Here is a 15,003-nt window from a genome sequence, read left to right as displayed (position 1 = left end):
GGGAACATCAGCAGTGCTAGAAGGGAGTGATTTTTGTGGAGAGGAAGCGGGGAGGAGGAGAGGAGGAAGGGGGAAGTAACAGGAGGTGTAAAGCAGGAGAAGGACTATGGCGACCTTGGGGGTCTCTGAGCTTACTTGTTTTCTTGCAGATGTTTCATTACCCAACCAGGAACATCATCAGTGCTAGAAGGGAAAGGAGGAGGAGGAGGAGGATGACAAGTATGGTGTCCTTGGTGGGGTTTTTGCAGACATTTATTACCCAACTAGGCAACATCATCAGTGATAGCCATTTCTAGTATTTTTAATTCAAGTTTCATACAATCGGGGAAATTTAGCCAGGAGTTATTGTGCTTTAATTTCTTTTTTTTCCCCAGGATGTACAATTTAACATTGGCCATCAGTCTACATCCCCGATGAAAATCTTAGGACTTGGTGGTCACAATCTGACTTATATTCAAATCTTCTCATCCTTCCATGGAACATGATGTCCAGATGTTGATCAGCTACTCCATTGGCAGACCTCATCACCAGTTTCCAATGGGGCTGAATACAGTGGAGTTAGCAGCAATCATGAAAATAAAAATACACTCCTCTTGATGCAAGAGATATTAATGGATTTTGGATATCTCACAATGCCTTAATCAAGAGGAGCGATGTTACTAAGAGCTAGCAATCTCCATCTGTTCTTTGAAATTCAAGATTCATCAGAATTTGGAAAGTTAAACTTCGCCATTGAAGATGGAAATGGGAGCAAGTTGCAATGGGAATTTTGCAGACTTTTGAGTTGGAATAAATATTGGGTGGCATGGAAACTTTCAAAAACTGGTCTTGTAGAAACTTGATGGAGAGTCTGCTGTCCAATTCTAGATTTTTTTGTAAATAAAAATATTTTTTTTAATAAAAGCTGCATGTATGGTGTTAATTCTCCAATGTATGCTAATTCAAAAAAAACCCTAAGCATTTGATTAAAAGCTGTCCTATTTGTTTGTTTTTAATGAATGGCACAGCACTGCACAGGTTTGGGGTGGGCTTTATTATAATAATAATTATTTTTTGCGTCCTGAATATATTCATTCTTGGTTAATTATACTAATTTCTTATATTTGATGCCCAGCTCTGTCTTGCAAACTTTGTTTCCTACTCTTCTATGTAGGAAGGCTTTAAAAACAGTTCAAGATAAATTCGTCTCATTGATTTTGCAGCTCCTCTGTAGGGCTGCTGTTTTCCTAAAAGAAATAATAGCTGGAAGTCTATTTGCAATTATCTTCACTTCTGCCAGTTCAGAAATCTTAAGAACAGGAAGACACCAATTTAGGTCCAACAACAATAGTAAAAATTACTTCATTCCACCTAAAAGAAAATAGAAAGAAAATTATCATTCAAATTATGAGTCAAGTCAATAAGAAGTGATGCCGCTTTCTCCTCCTCCTCCTCCTCTTCTTCTTCTTCTTCTTCTTCTTCTTCTTCTTCTTCTTCTTCTTCTTCTTCTTCTTCTTCTTCTTCTTCTTCTTCTTCTTCTTCTTCTTCTTCTTCTTCTTCTTCTTCTTCTTCTTCTTCTTCTTCTTCTTCTTCTTCTTCTTCTCCTCCTCCTCCTCCTCCTCCTCCTCCTCCTCCTCCTCCTCCTCCTCCTCCTCCTGTTTTTCCATTTTGGGTGTTAAGAGAGATGCCAAGTTTTGGCGTTTGCTCTTTTAGCAAACCATTGTTAATTGAGGGTAATAATGATACAGTTATACAACTATGTATACAACAGAATACAATATATACAATGATGCAACCACTGTATTTAGTTTATTCTAAAGTTTTGTCCTACTACCCTGGAACTCAGCTCAATCAGTTTTATGAATAATTTCCAAAGGGAGTTTGTGCAGCTTTTCAAAACATAGAACTGTGAAATATAATTGTTAAAAAAAATATATCCAGAACAAGCGATAAAACTCAATCAACCTTGACTGATCCTAAGAAAATGAAACATAGCCAGACCTGGTTAATATTTGAAGGAAGGCCCACCAGCAGGAAATTTCTGAATTATAGGGATATTTTTTTTTTAAGGGACAAAATCCTGAACAAACACTGGATGGTACCAGTTGCCAAGAAAATATCATAAGTCAGCAGGAGTTCAGATTGGTTTGAGGAAATAATTCACGCCATAAGGTGGAGATTTTCTTAGAAAGTTGAAGACCAGATTTTAGATTGATGACGAGGAGTTACAGCCTGGTGTTCAGGTCACAAAATTTGATCCTTTTCACCGGGTTGTGTTCTGCTTGGTAAATTCCATGTAGACCTTACTTTCAGATTAAATGTGCAAAGCAAACCAGGATATAACAGTCTCATTGCAGTCTTCTGGGCTTTTACTCTGAACACTGTCCTGCTTCAATCAATCATGGAGGACTGGAATAAGCAATTTCAAGAGTTCAGCCAAGTATGTGTAACGCTTTGCCTTCAAGAAAAGTATATACAAACCTAAGAAGGTTTCTCCTCCTCATCATAGTAAGCCAAATTTCATAAATTGTACTTATTAGTATGTGTCTATCCCCTATAAATCTCTCCTCTCCCCCCCAAGAAACCTCTTGGAACCATGCAAAAAGGAAAGTAGGGTCTTGGTCTTCTAGTTTTGCTCAGGCAGTTGACTTTGTTGAGCTCCTTTAGAAACCTGGAAATAGTATTTTGGACTGCATTTTTAGCAAAAACTAGCCGATAGCCTGGCATTGCCTGGGTATTTATTTATCCCAATCCTGTATTAGACAGGAATACCCTGTAGTTGGGACTCACACTGTTGTACTGTCTCTCGCATAGCATCGCAAGTTGTCTATTCCTCTCCTCTGGAATTTCTTGTCTACATTGGTATTTCATATTTTTTATTGCACTTGGCCAATCATCTGATGTTTCCTTGGAGGGCTGAGAGGGAGCCCCCTTGTGGAGAACTGGAGTACTGTGAAGCTGTTACCATGGCAAGTTCACTGTGCTGTACAGTAGAAGCCATTTTAAGACACCCCCCCACACCCTGAGGGGTGTTAGGGGTGTCTTACCCCTACAATATTTGTTTCCAGAGAATACGTCATCTGTGTACCAAAATTTGGTTGAAATTGCTCAAGGCCTTCCAGAGCTATGCTGGAACACACACACACACACACACACACACTCTCTCTCTCTCTCTCTCTCACACACACACACACACACACACACATATATATATTTAAAACAGAAATGGCTGCGAAAGCCTGACGCACAGACAAACCCAATACACAAGCCTGATGATGGCAGATGAGATTCTGCCAAAACGTCACTACAAGTTTAAAAGCACAACCAGAATGACATGGGAAAATACTCGAACAAAGTTGAATAATATGTATGTATGTATGTATGTATGTATGTATGTATGTATATATGTATGTTAACACTACAATATCGCTCCCAGTATCATGATAATGGTGTTTTCTGAGGATATTAAAAAAAAATGTCTTGGGTATAGAAATAAAGAAAAATCAAGCTCGAGTAATCAATATATAAAAGGGTTGAAAGCTGGTGGGGTCTTATGACTTCCTTTTTTTTGGAATATATGTTTTATTTTTATTCATAAACATTTTGAACACAGTGTATTGTCAGGGCATATCATTTACAAAAAAAAATCAAGAAGAATACAAACTCAGATATTAACATGTATACGAATAACAATAATAATAGTGTAACGAAGTCATTTTAACTAGATTTCTCTTTATATTATTCTTGTTTATAATTATGTAAATTATATCAACATGTTTATAACTATAAACCCTCTTTGTATTTAATTCGTACATAACAGTAATCTTTCTTCACCTACTTTCTACCTCTTATCTCTGACCACTCATAAAATCTATTCCATGTTAAGTAATATTCTGTGTCTTTTTTGTTCTTTATTTTTAATGTCCATCTATCCAGGGGTCTTATGACTTCCAATCTCGATAGATTTTCTGCTACAATTTCTTCAGAAGTGCAGATGGGCAGATGGGATGTTGGGAACAGTCTCACACCAACCAACTTCTCTTCAAGTGATGACCAAACAGTCTTTCAAAATGAAAAGCTCCACTGAAATTCAACAGGAGGGAAATGGACAGCCATATTTACATATTTCCAGAGCAGGAGACTTTTTAATATAACCAGAGAGTTTGTTATAAGGAGATCCCCCTGAAGATTAGGTACTTGGGAAACACAGGGTTAAAGTTTCTGAAGGCATATATTCTGTACAATAGGGTCTGTTTTCCTAATTAAATTAATGAAAAAACTCAGGGGCTGATTATGTAATACGAATATCCATTCAGAACAATAGCTGGGAGCTTATTTTGGTAGTCTAAACCTGACAGCTGGCGTTAATAGGTTTTAGATGTGATTGAAGTTTGCTTGGAATAGGCCAAGTTTTTGCAATAGGCCAAAAATTAGCATAGAATAGAATACTTTATTGGCCAAGTGTGACACAAGGAATTTGTCTTTGGTGCAAATGCTTTCAGTATACATAAAAGAAAAGAGTCAAGAGTCAAGAATCATCAGGTACAACACTTAATGATAGTCATAGGTTACAATAAGCAATCAAATCATACTAGGAAACAGTCAATATAAATTGTAAGGATACAAGCGACAAAGTTAGTAATATAGTCACAAGTAGGAGGGGATGGGGATAAGGAGTGATGAGAAGATTAATAGTGATAGTAATGCACACTTTGTAAATAGTTGGACAGTGTTGAGGGAGTTATTTGTTTAGCAGAGTGATGGTGTTTGAGGAAAAACTCCCCTTGTTCTAGTTGTTCTGGTGTGCAGGGCTCTATAGCGTTGTTTTGAGGGTAGGAGTTGAAACAGTTTATGTCCGGGATGTGAGGGGTCTGTGGATATTTTCACAGCCCTCTTTTTAACTCGTGCAGTATGCAGGTCCTCCATGGAAGGCAGGTTGGTACAAATTGCTTTTTCTGCAGTCCTATTTACTCTCTGAAGTTTGTGTTTGTCCTGTTGGGTTGCAGAGCCAATCCAGACAGTTATAGAGGTGCAGATTACAGACTCAGTCATTCCTCTGTAGAAACTGGATCAGCAGCTCCTTGGGCAGTTTGAGCTTTCTGAGTTGGTGCATATAGAACATTATTTGTTGTGCTTTTTTGATGATGTTTTTAATGTTAGGCGTCCATTTTTGGTCTTGTGATATGATAGAGCCTAGAAATTTGCAAAGTCTAACATCGATTCTTAAGTTGCTCTTGTTGTAGCCTCCATTCCTAGTGCTGGTTATCTTGAAAACAAATCCATAGGTATATTAACGAATGAAGGCAAATAAAACATATGTGTTCCAGGATAATGTTGATCCAATCTGGGTTGGTCATCAGGACCAGAGTCTTAGTCTTCCAAGATTTTGGACTCATGCTGGAGCCCATCCTTGGAGAATGTCTCTACTGGAATAGATGCTTTGGGCTATTCTGTGAGTCTTATTGTTGTGGTGCCTTCTTCTTGGTTTGTCTGGTATGTTGATGGTTGGTGATTGGCTGTTGCTGTTGTTTCCTTGGGCTGTCAAGTCCTTGTCTCTTAAGTATCTGATAAGTTGGTGGCAAATCAGCAGTCTTGTTGACTTGTGAACAAGAGGCCTCTTTTCCAGGCTTCAATCACTTCCCTGGCTGTTTTTGTCCCTGCTCTTCCAACAATCTTAGTAGCTGCAAAATTGAATGTATGTCTTTGTTCATTGCAATGTGAGGCTACCAATGAGTTTGGGTCTCCTTGACTGACTGTTTGCTTGCGTTCTTGCACGTAGACATCTCAAGCAATGCCACACAGTGTAGGACCTGAGAAACTGGATATTTAAGGAGAATATAGGTAGTCGTTGGCATACAATCCTTTATTTAACAAGTGTTTGAAATTAGGATGGCCCTGGAAAATGTGATTTATGACTGGTCCTTGAACTAACCTGTTGCACAATATCTGAGGTCATGTGATCAAACTCATTGGGGAAGCCCTATTTGCTTAACATTCATGCGATTCACATAATGACTGTGGTGATTTGTTCAGCTGGGCCAAAAACAGCCCATCAAGTTGGGTGCAATTCATTTGGCCTTGCATACCAAATGGAACTTCTAGGCCCAATTGTCATGGTAAGTCAAGGACTACCTGTGCATGTGAAGTTCACGGGACAAAGTAACAAGCCATTTTATGGTGGCCATCTGAGAGTATGGGTGATCCCACTTTCCTTGCATTTTACAAATGGGTCAAAATCATTTTATTTGAACACCTTTTTGGCATTTAGTTGTTCATGGTGCCTCATTATGTTATGTAATTCCCTTTTTTTCCTTTGCTTTGTCTTTGTCTATTATATCTTTTATCTCTCTGTCTCTCTATCATCTGTCTGTCTGTCTGTCTGTCTGTCTGTCTCTCTCTCTCTCATCTGTCTCTATCTATCCTTTGTATATTTATCAATCATCTGTATCTCTCTCTCTCTCTCTCTCTCTCTATCTATCACTATCTCTGTATATCTATCTCTTATCTCTCTCTTTCCCTCTCTCTGCCTCTCTCTCTCTCTCATATCTATCTATCTATCTATCTATCTATCTATCTATCTATCTATCATCTATCATCTATCATCTATCATCTATCTATCTATCTTACAAAGCCAGTGTGGTCTAGTGGGTAAGGCACCTGACTAAATATCAGGAAACCACAAATTCTAGTCCCGCCTAAGACATGAAAGCCAACTAGATAGCTTTGAACCAATCAGAGGTGACTGTGAGTTCTAATCCTGCCTTAGCTATGAAAGCCAGCTGCGTGACTTTGGGCCACTCCCTCTCTCTCTCTCTCCACCCAATCCACCTCACATGGTTGTTGTTGTGAGGAAAACAGGAGGAGGAAGAATATTGGAAGTGTTCACCGCCTTGAGTTACTTGTAAAAAACTAATAAAGTAAAATAAAATCCTCATCTATTAAGAGTCAGATGGGATACAGATCTCAGACAGAAACCTTTTTTTTAAAGCAAGCATCTTGGGCAGCACTGGTTTTACAGTTTCTGATTACGAATGTATGAAATGGAACTATTTCTGTCAATGTTGCCAAAGCTCAGATTACTACAAATTGAAATAATTTTAGTAGCTGTCTAGCATCTGGAATTTCCTGTTTTACAAAAATGTGTGTGTGTGTGTGCACTTGCTATTGTTGTTTTAACACATTCATTTTTTTCTGCAGAACCAAATTAGTGACATGGTTATCAAATAAATGTTCTTGCTTATGAGGAAGAAACACAGCAGTTTGCCAGACATATGTTAGCACATTTATTGTCTTATTATTATCATTATTATTTTGCAGGGATTTGAGAGAGAACTATTGCCGAAACCCAGATGGAGCTGAGGTACCCTGGTGTTTTACGACCAATCCAAATATTCGGATCGGAGATTGTTCCCAAATACCAAAATGCAATACATCCACTGAAAAAGGTAACAGCTGCTACGTAGATAAGAAAAAAATTAAAATAATAAGAATAGCATTTAGACTTATATACCACTTCACAGTTCTTTTATAGCCCTCTCTAAGTGGTTTACAAAATCAGCCTATTGCCCCCCACAATCTGGCTCCTCATTTTACCGACCTCGGAAGGATGGAAGGATGGAAGGTTGAGTCAACCTTGAGCCGGTCAGGATCGAACTGCTGGCAGTGGGCAGAATTAGACTGCAATGCTGCATTCTAACTATTGTGCCACCAGGAAGGAGAATGAGAAAGAGAATAAGAGGGGGGAAAGGGAGGGAGGGATAACAATACCACTTATATACCACTTCACAATGTTTTACAGCCTTCTCTAAGCAGTTTACAGAGTCATCTTATTGCCCCAGATAATCTGAGTCCTCATTTTACTGACCTCAGAAGGACAGAAGGCTGAGTTGACCCTAAGCCAGATAGGATCGAACTCCTAACAGCAGGGCAAAGTTAGCCTGCATACTGCATTATAACCACTATAGGAAGAAGAATGAGAAAGGGAAGAAGGAAGGAAGGAAGAAGAATGAGAAAGGGAAGAAGGAAGGAAGGAAGGAAGGAAGGAAGGAAGGAAGGAAGGAAGGAAGGAAGGAAGGAAGGAAGGAAGGAAGGAAGGAAGACCATGCTTTTAGATTAGAAAAATTTTCAATCTGCATTTTATTTTGGAAGGGAAGGGAAGGGAAGGGAAGGGAAAGGAAAGAAGGAAGGAAGGAAGGAAGGAAGGAAGGAAGGAAGGAAGGAAGGAAGGAAGGAAGGAAGGAAGGAAGGAGGATCATGCTTTTAGTTTAGAAAAGTTTTCAATCTGCATTTTATTTTGGAAGGAAGGAAGAAAGGAAGGAGTAGTCCTTTAGTTGGCAAATTTAAGATGTGTAAATCTCAGCTCCAAGAATTTCCCAGCCAGCATCCTGAGGAATGCTTCAAGTTCCCAAGTTTGAGAAACTTTATAGAATCTTTATTTTTTTTAGTTATAGCTGATGGCAGCATTTACCCAAATCTTGACTGATGTTGAAAAAGTTAAGCAGAGTTAGACCTAGCTACTTTCAGGGGAGATCCTAAAACCCCAAACCCAAAGTAACATTTTTAAAAATAAAAAATTGTGGAAGGAGGCATGGGTAATTCACTTCTGGAGTGTTGCCAAGAAAGCTTCGTAGACCTGCCTACAAAGCCATCAAGAGCCAAAGTTGACTCAAGGGATTCTTTTATCTAGCTGGTGGTCTCTGGGTTTTAACAAATAAGCAAAGGCACTCCTACAAACTGAAAAACCCTCCGTTTCTGCTGCAGCGTGCTGAGAACATCTGGATTTAAACTGCAGTGCTGAAGATACGCTGGCAGATTTCAAATACGTTAATGCATTGGCTGACCTTGTCAAGTTCACAGTCAGCAGAATTACCATTTAAACTGAAACATCTCCAGCCTATCTGCAGGAGATGGCAAGAAGAAGTCACTTACTTATTCCTGGATTGTTTATTTAATATCTTGGGACATATTTATTGAGCTCCAGACCTATTCATCAACTAGAACAATTAATCAGTCGGATGACTTGTCTCCAGAAGTAGCAGGCACTGCAATGCTGGAGGTAACAGATAACAGATAATCAGAGTTAGAAGGGACCTTGTAGGTCATCTAGTCCAGTGGTCACCAACCTGGGAGAAAATTTTGGTGGTCCGCAGAGAAATGTCACCTCCAAAGCAATTAATCCAGGCTGCGTGGGAACATAAGGCTTGTGGTGTTTGCATTGTGAACAACATGAAGTAGTGAAGGGAGAAGGTCAGAGGGGGAGAACTTGCCCCACTCACCCAATGTGCCTGGCCTGGCCACTGGGCTGCTTCTCTCTGCTTCTTTCTTCTTCTGCTTTTGGCTGCATGCAAGGAAAGCAGCAAAAGTCTTTCTTCTCTCCCTCAACTCTTCCAGAAATGAGTCTTTGGGACCCTGCAAGACCTCCTGCTCCAAGAGGCTGTGCCGGCAAAGACTCATTTCTGGCGAAGTTTGGGGGAGAGAAGTAAAGACTTCTGCTGCTTCTGCTGCTTTCCTTGCATGAAGCCAAAAGTCTCTCTCTCTCCCCCTGAGAATGGAGCTGGAGACAGTATCCTGCAATCCCAAATTAAGAATGATCGATGGGTAGGAAAACGGGGTGGGGGATTTTCCTGCAGACCTTTTGGGGGGATTTTCCTAGGGTCTCTGGTCCATGGGATTTAAAATTATGAGTTTGGTGGTCCCTGAGGTCCAAAAGGTTGGCGACCCCTGATCTAGTCAACCCCCCACGCCGCCCAAGCGGGAGACTCTTCACCATTTCTGACAAATGGCAGTCCAGTCTCTTCTTGAAAGTTCTAGAAAGGTTTTTAAGAAGAGATTGGATAATCCTTTGTCCTGAATTGTTTATGGTTTCCTTCTTGAGTGAAGGATTTGGATTAGAAGACCTCCAAAGTCCCTTTCAGCCCCATTATTCGACGTTCTATATTCTGTGTAAGACAAAGGCACTCAGCATGATTGAGACAAAGATGCAGGTTTAAGGAGCTGGAAATTGCAGGATCAAATCAAGATTTGACTTGGCCATCAGAAATGCAGCTTCAATTGTCAGAAAAATGCTGTTTTTTTATGTGCTGCATAAAAGACAGTTATCCTGTCGAGTCACATAACATATTCAGTCATTAAATATGGAATACATGACTATGGAACTAAGGAGGGATTTCCTGACAGTGAGAACAATTAACCAGTGGAACAACTTGCCTCCAGAAGTTGTGGCTGCTCCATCACTGGAGGTTTTTAAGAGAAGATTGGACAACCCTTTGTCTGAAATGGTATGGGGTTTCCTGCCTGAGCAGGGGGTTGGACTAGAAGACCTCCAAGGTCCCTTCAAATTCTGTTATTCTGTTATTTTGTTATCCTTCCTTCCTCCCTCCCTCCCTCCCTCCCTCCCTTCCTTCTCCATCACTGGAGGTTTTTAAGAAGAGATTGGACAGCCACTTGTCTGAAATGGTCTAGTCTTTTTTGCCTAAGCAGGAGGTTAGACTAGAAGACCTCCAGGGTCCCTTCCAACTCTGTTATTCAGCTATTCTGACCTCACTTGAACCCATCTGCCTATGGATTTTTACACATTCATACATATGCCCTATTAAAGTATCAATCGACCTGTATTTCTATGCTATATTAACTTGAACAAGGTAAGGTGTACTCTATAATGTAAACATTTTCGAAGTTGAGTTAAGGAATATCCGGAAAGAATTCTGTATCTCAAATGGCAGCAATGATAATACAAGGGTTTCTCTTAACTAACTTGATTTTTCTTTTAAACCAAAACACACAGATTGTTTCCGAGGGAATGGGACAAACTATATGGGCAATTTAGCCCAGACACGGTTCGGCTTGACTTGCTCCATGTGGGATAAAAACATCCAAGATTTAAGAAGGTATGTACATCCATCCATCCATCCATCCATATCTATCTATCTATCTATCTATCTATCTATCTATCTATCTATCTATCTATCTATCTATCTATCTCTATCTATCTATCTATCTATCTATCTATCTATCTATCTATCTATCTATCTATCTATCTATCTATCTATCTCTTTCTCTCTCTCATCTATCTGTTTGTCTATCATCTGTTTGTCTGTCTGTCTGTCTATCTATCTATCTATCTATCTATCTATCTATCTATCTATCTATCTATCCATCCATCCATCTATCTGTCGCTCTTTCTTTCTCTCTCTGTATCATCTCTCTCTCTCTCTCTCTCTCTCTCTCTCTCTCTCTCTCTCATATCTGTCTGTCTGTCTGTCTGTCATCTATTATCTATCTATATTTGATTTCTATAGCCACCCATCTCAGCAAAAAACCCAGGGCGGCTGACAATTCAGAAACACATATTACAATTACAATCTTAAAAAGCAATATAAAACAATGAGAACAATAAGGAGCATTAAAACATTGCAAGAACTTTAGAATCCACCATGCTGCATTTCCTCTTTTGAGTCAGATTTCATAGGTGAATCTTTTTAAATCAAGGCTGTGTATCACACCTGGCTTGCTTATTGCAGTAACATTCAGCATTTCTGCAAGGAAGCTAAAGCAGGTGAGATTCCTACATCCTATTTGATCATTCCTCTGTGACAAGCCAGGATTAAGAAACAGGGATTGGTCCAGATTTATTTCAGAACTAGCTTTGTTGGAATCCAGGTTTCTCTGAATTAAATGCAACCATCTTCTTGAATCTGGTTGGCACAAAGCTATTCCTTCATGTGATGATCAACTGGGCTGACCTTTACATAAATTCACTTTTGAATACACAATGTTCTTTTGTGAGTTTCTCCAGTACACTTATGAAAGCCAGCTCACAATTCTTTCACCACACTCAGACCAAGACACACTCACTTCTAAGACACATGCATTTTCCCCCCAATCATAACATCTTGGCCTCAAATGTGAGAAGTGACTTCATAAATTTCTTCTGCAGGGTTATTTGGTAGAAGCGTTTAATTTAAAGTGGTTTCTATTTGTGGGGAAGGATTTTGCTATTTATTGCTTTCCATCTCAAAGAGCACAAAATGTGTGCACATCTGCATTTCAATAGATATTTTTAAAGTCCATGGTTATACAACAAGTGGCTTGTTTTGTCACTCTTGATTTCTATTTCTTCTGTCCTAATTTTCCTCTGACATTTCTCTGGCTTCTGCGGTTCTTGGGTTTACAAATAGCTTTGCATCATGTTTTTATTTAACATTGTCTCAAAAATCAACCAGGTTCATTGAATAACCACATTGTGAATTAGATAACACGTATACTTCTGTTTTCATAATAATTCTAGTAATTTTTTTAAAAACTGTATGAAATAAAACTAGAATAAACTAATAACCAGGAAGAGAGATAAAGAGGAAAAGGAGAGGTAGAAATAGAAGGGCAGTAAGATATAAAGAAAGGAAAACAAAAATATATACAAAGAGTTACTTCCAACTTCTTCGTCCAAGGATATAAGAAACACCTTCAGCTCTTAGTTTAACATGCAATACACTGTCTATTTCCCCCCCAAAAGGGGGAAAATCTTTTCCCACCTAAATTTTAACAATCATCAACTCCATATGTTATAAATTGACTTTTCTTATTTCCTGGCAAAAGTCCATAAAAGGCTTCCAATTGTAGATAAATTGTAAGAGAAGAAGCAGGCAGAGCTGAGGGTGGAGTGAAGAATGTCAGCAGTTTAGGGTTATGGCGCTTCCACATGTGCTCCAAGTCCAACTTTGAATCTTGGATCCTGTTGACCCTTATCTGGCGCCAATTTAGTGTTGAACTTTAGTTGACCAGATTCTTGTGTATAAGCTTGAAGAAATCTTCTATGCTGCAACCCTGTGAATAGACCTGATTCTTTATGCCTGACATACATTTCTTCACAAGAACCATTTATTTAGCTATCATTGGCAGTTTTGTCATCTCTCTCTCCCCCTCCCTCTCTTCTATCTGTCTGTCTGTCTGTCTGTCCATCCATCTATCTATCATTATCTATCTATCTGTCTGTCTGTCTGTCTGTCTGTCTAATTTTCCACATTTCTCAAAGAACGACTGTGGATGGTATATTATAAAATGCTAAAATATAAAGCAGTAGATATTTTTTTAAAAGTTAAAAATTAAGAGGAGGTGGGACATTAACTTTATTTTAATTATTCCAATTAAATTGATGGTTGCCAAATAGCCTATGCATAGGAATCTTCTCAACTAACTGTCTGAACCCGAGGTAAATAAAGGCCAATCAAATTCAAGGAGAGGTTGGACTTTGTTTACTTGCAGCTACGTTGAGATTCTAAGTTGATTCATCTTTTCACACTGCCTCCCAGTTCTTTCTCCCACGGTTAGGATTATACGGTATACATTTCTGCAATAACGTGTATGCTTCTGAAAAAGTGGTGAACTTAGGGCTGTGTGTGTGTTTTTTCATTCCCCTTCTAGGCACCTCCCTATATATAAAGACCTAGATATAAGCAAGGTGAAGAAAAATTACTGTCGCAATCCAGATGACGATGCTCACGGCCCTTGGTGTTACACCAGCAATCCTAAAATGCCTTGGGACTACTGTCGTATATCTAGATGTATGTATTTGGGTCACTCCGAAAGAGCTGGAATTGCCTAATTAAAAGGCATCGCAATGATAAGAATTGTGCCTAGTGGTTGTTGATCCACATAAGACAAGTATGAAAATAAGCAAGCATTTGTGTTGTGACATCATGTTGTGGTTATTTTGACATCACTGCTGTTTGCAGTGGCTCTGGACAAACAACACTGCTATTTGTTGTGCAAATCCCCCTTCACATTCTGAGATTCTCCATGAGGGAGTTTAAAATATTCACATTCTGAGATTGTCCACTGGGGAGAAACAGCTGAGCAGCTAGTAATTTAGCAACAGCCCTTAGACTTATATACCACTTCACACTGCTTTTCAGCCCTCTCTAAGCTGTTTACAAAGTCACCGTATGGCCCCCAACAATTGGGTCCTCATTTTACCGACCTCGGAAGAATGGAAGGCTGAGTCAACCTTGAGCCAGTCAGGATCGAACTGCTGGCTGTGGGCAGAGTTTTCCTGCAATACTGCATTTTAACCACTGTGCCACTGCAGCAGAGATAGCAACAGCACTAAGACTTATATACCGCTTCACAGCCCTCTTTAAACAATTTACAGAATCAGTGTATTGTCCCAACAATAAGGGCCCTCATTTTACCAACCTCAAAGTGATGGAAGACTGAGTCAACGTTGAACCAGTGAGAATCAAACTGCTGAGAGCTGGCAGTCAACAGAAGTGGCCTGCAATACTGCATTCTAACAACTGAGCCACTTTGGCAGAGATAGCCATAGCACTAAGACTTATATACTGCTTCACAGTGCTTTACAGCTCTCTCTAAGCAATTTACAGAGTCAGCCTATTGTCCCCAACAATCTGGGTCCTCATTTTACTGACCCTGGAAAGAGTGAAGTCAACCTTGAGCTAGTCAGGATTGAACTGCTGGCTGTGGGCAGAGTTAGCCTGCAATACTGCATTCTAACCACTGCGCCAATAGTTACTCCTCCGGAAATCTTCATGATTGACATTATAGTAGGAAGGATCTAAATTTGATAATCTGAAAAGGAGAAATTAAAGTATTGTGGGATTATTTAAGAGATTTCTAGTAGTCGGAGATGCAATAGTTGCAACAGTGTCATTCGAAATGGTTTGGGCACTGATGAAGGATCAGAAAGCTGACTAGGCCACACCTCATTGTCATATATCCAGGGGTGGACTTCAAAAAATTTAGCAATGGGTTCTCTGCCCAATCAGCAACTGAGCAACTATCCTGCAATCTGCAACTCTTAAACTGCAAAAACATATGGACTACACAACTTGATCAGGGCAAAGCAATAGATGCAATCTACATAGACTTCTGTAAAGCCTTTGATTCAGTGGTACATGACAAACTACTCCAAAACCTAAAATTTTATGGTATCTCTGGTCACCTGCATAACTGGATAGAAGCATTCCTGTCAAACAGACAACAAATAGTCAAAATTGGGAGCGTCCTATC

The 15,003-nt window shown here is 39.4% G+C and overlaps 1 protein-coding gene across 2 annotated transcripts in view; it reads left to right on the top strand.

Annotated features, from left to right (window-relative positions):
• The window catches only part of HGF (hepatocyte growth factor), an 80,167-nt gene that overhangs the window by 50,019 nt on the left and 15,145 nt on the right, over positions 1-15,003 (top strand). For both annotated transcript variants that reach the window (XM_026701058.2, XM_026701066.2), the window contains exons 9-11: positions 7,297-7,424; positions 10,763-10,865; positions 13,399-13,538. In XM_026701058.2, coding sequence (XP_026556843.1) covers positions 7,297-7,424; positions 10,763-10,865; positions 13,399-13,538 — 371 coding nt within the window. The remainder of the gene's footprint in view (positions 1-7,296; positions 7,425-10,762; positions 10,866-13,398; positions 13,539-15,003) is intronic.

This window comes from Pseudonaja textilis, chromosome 5 (genome assembly GCF_049901715.1).
Source record: "Pseudonaja textilis isolate UNSWEBS1 chromosome 5, rPseTex1.2, whole genome shotgun sequence".
Lineage (NCBI taxonomy): Eukaryota > Metazoa > Chordata > Lepidosauria > Squamata > Elapidae > Pseudonaja > Pseudonaja textilis.
This window is presented reverse-complemented; position numbering and strand designations above follow the sequence as displayed.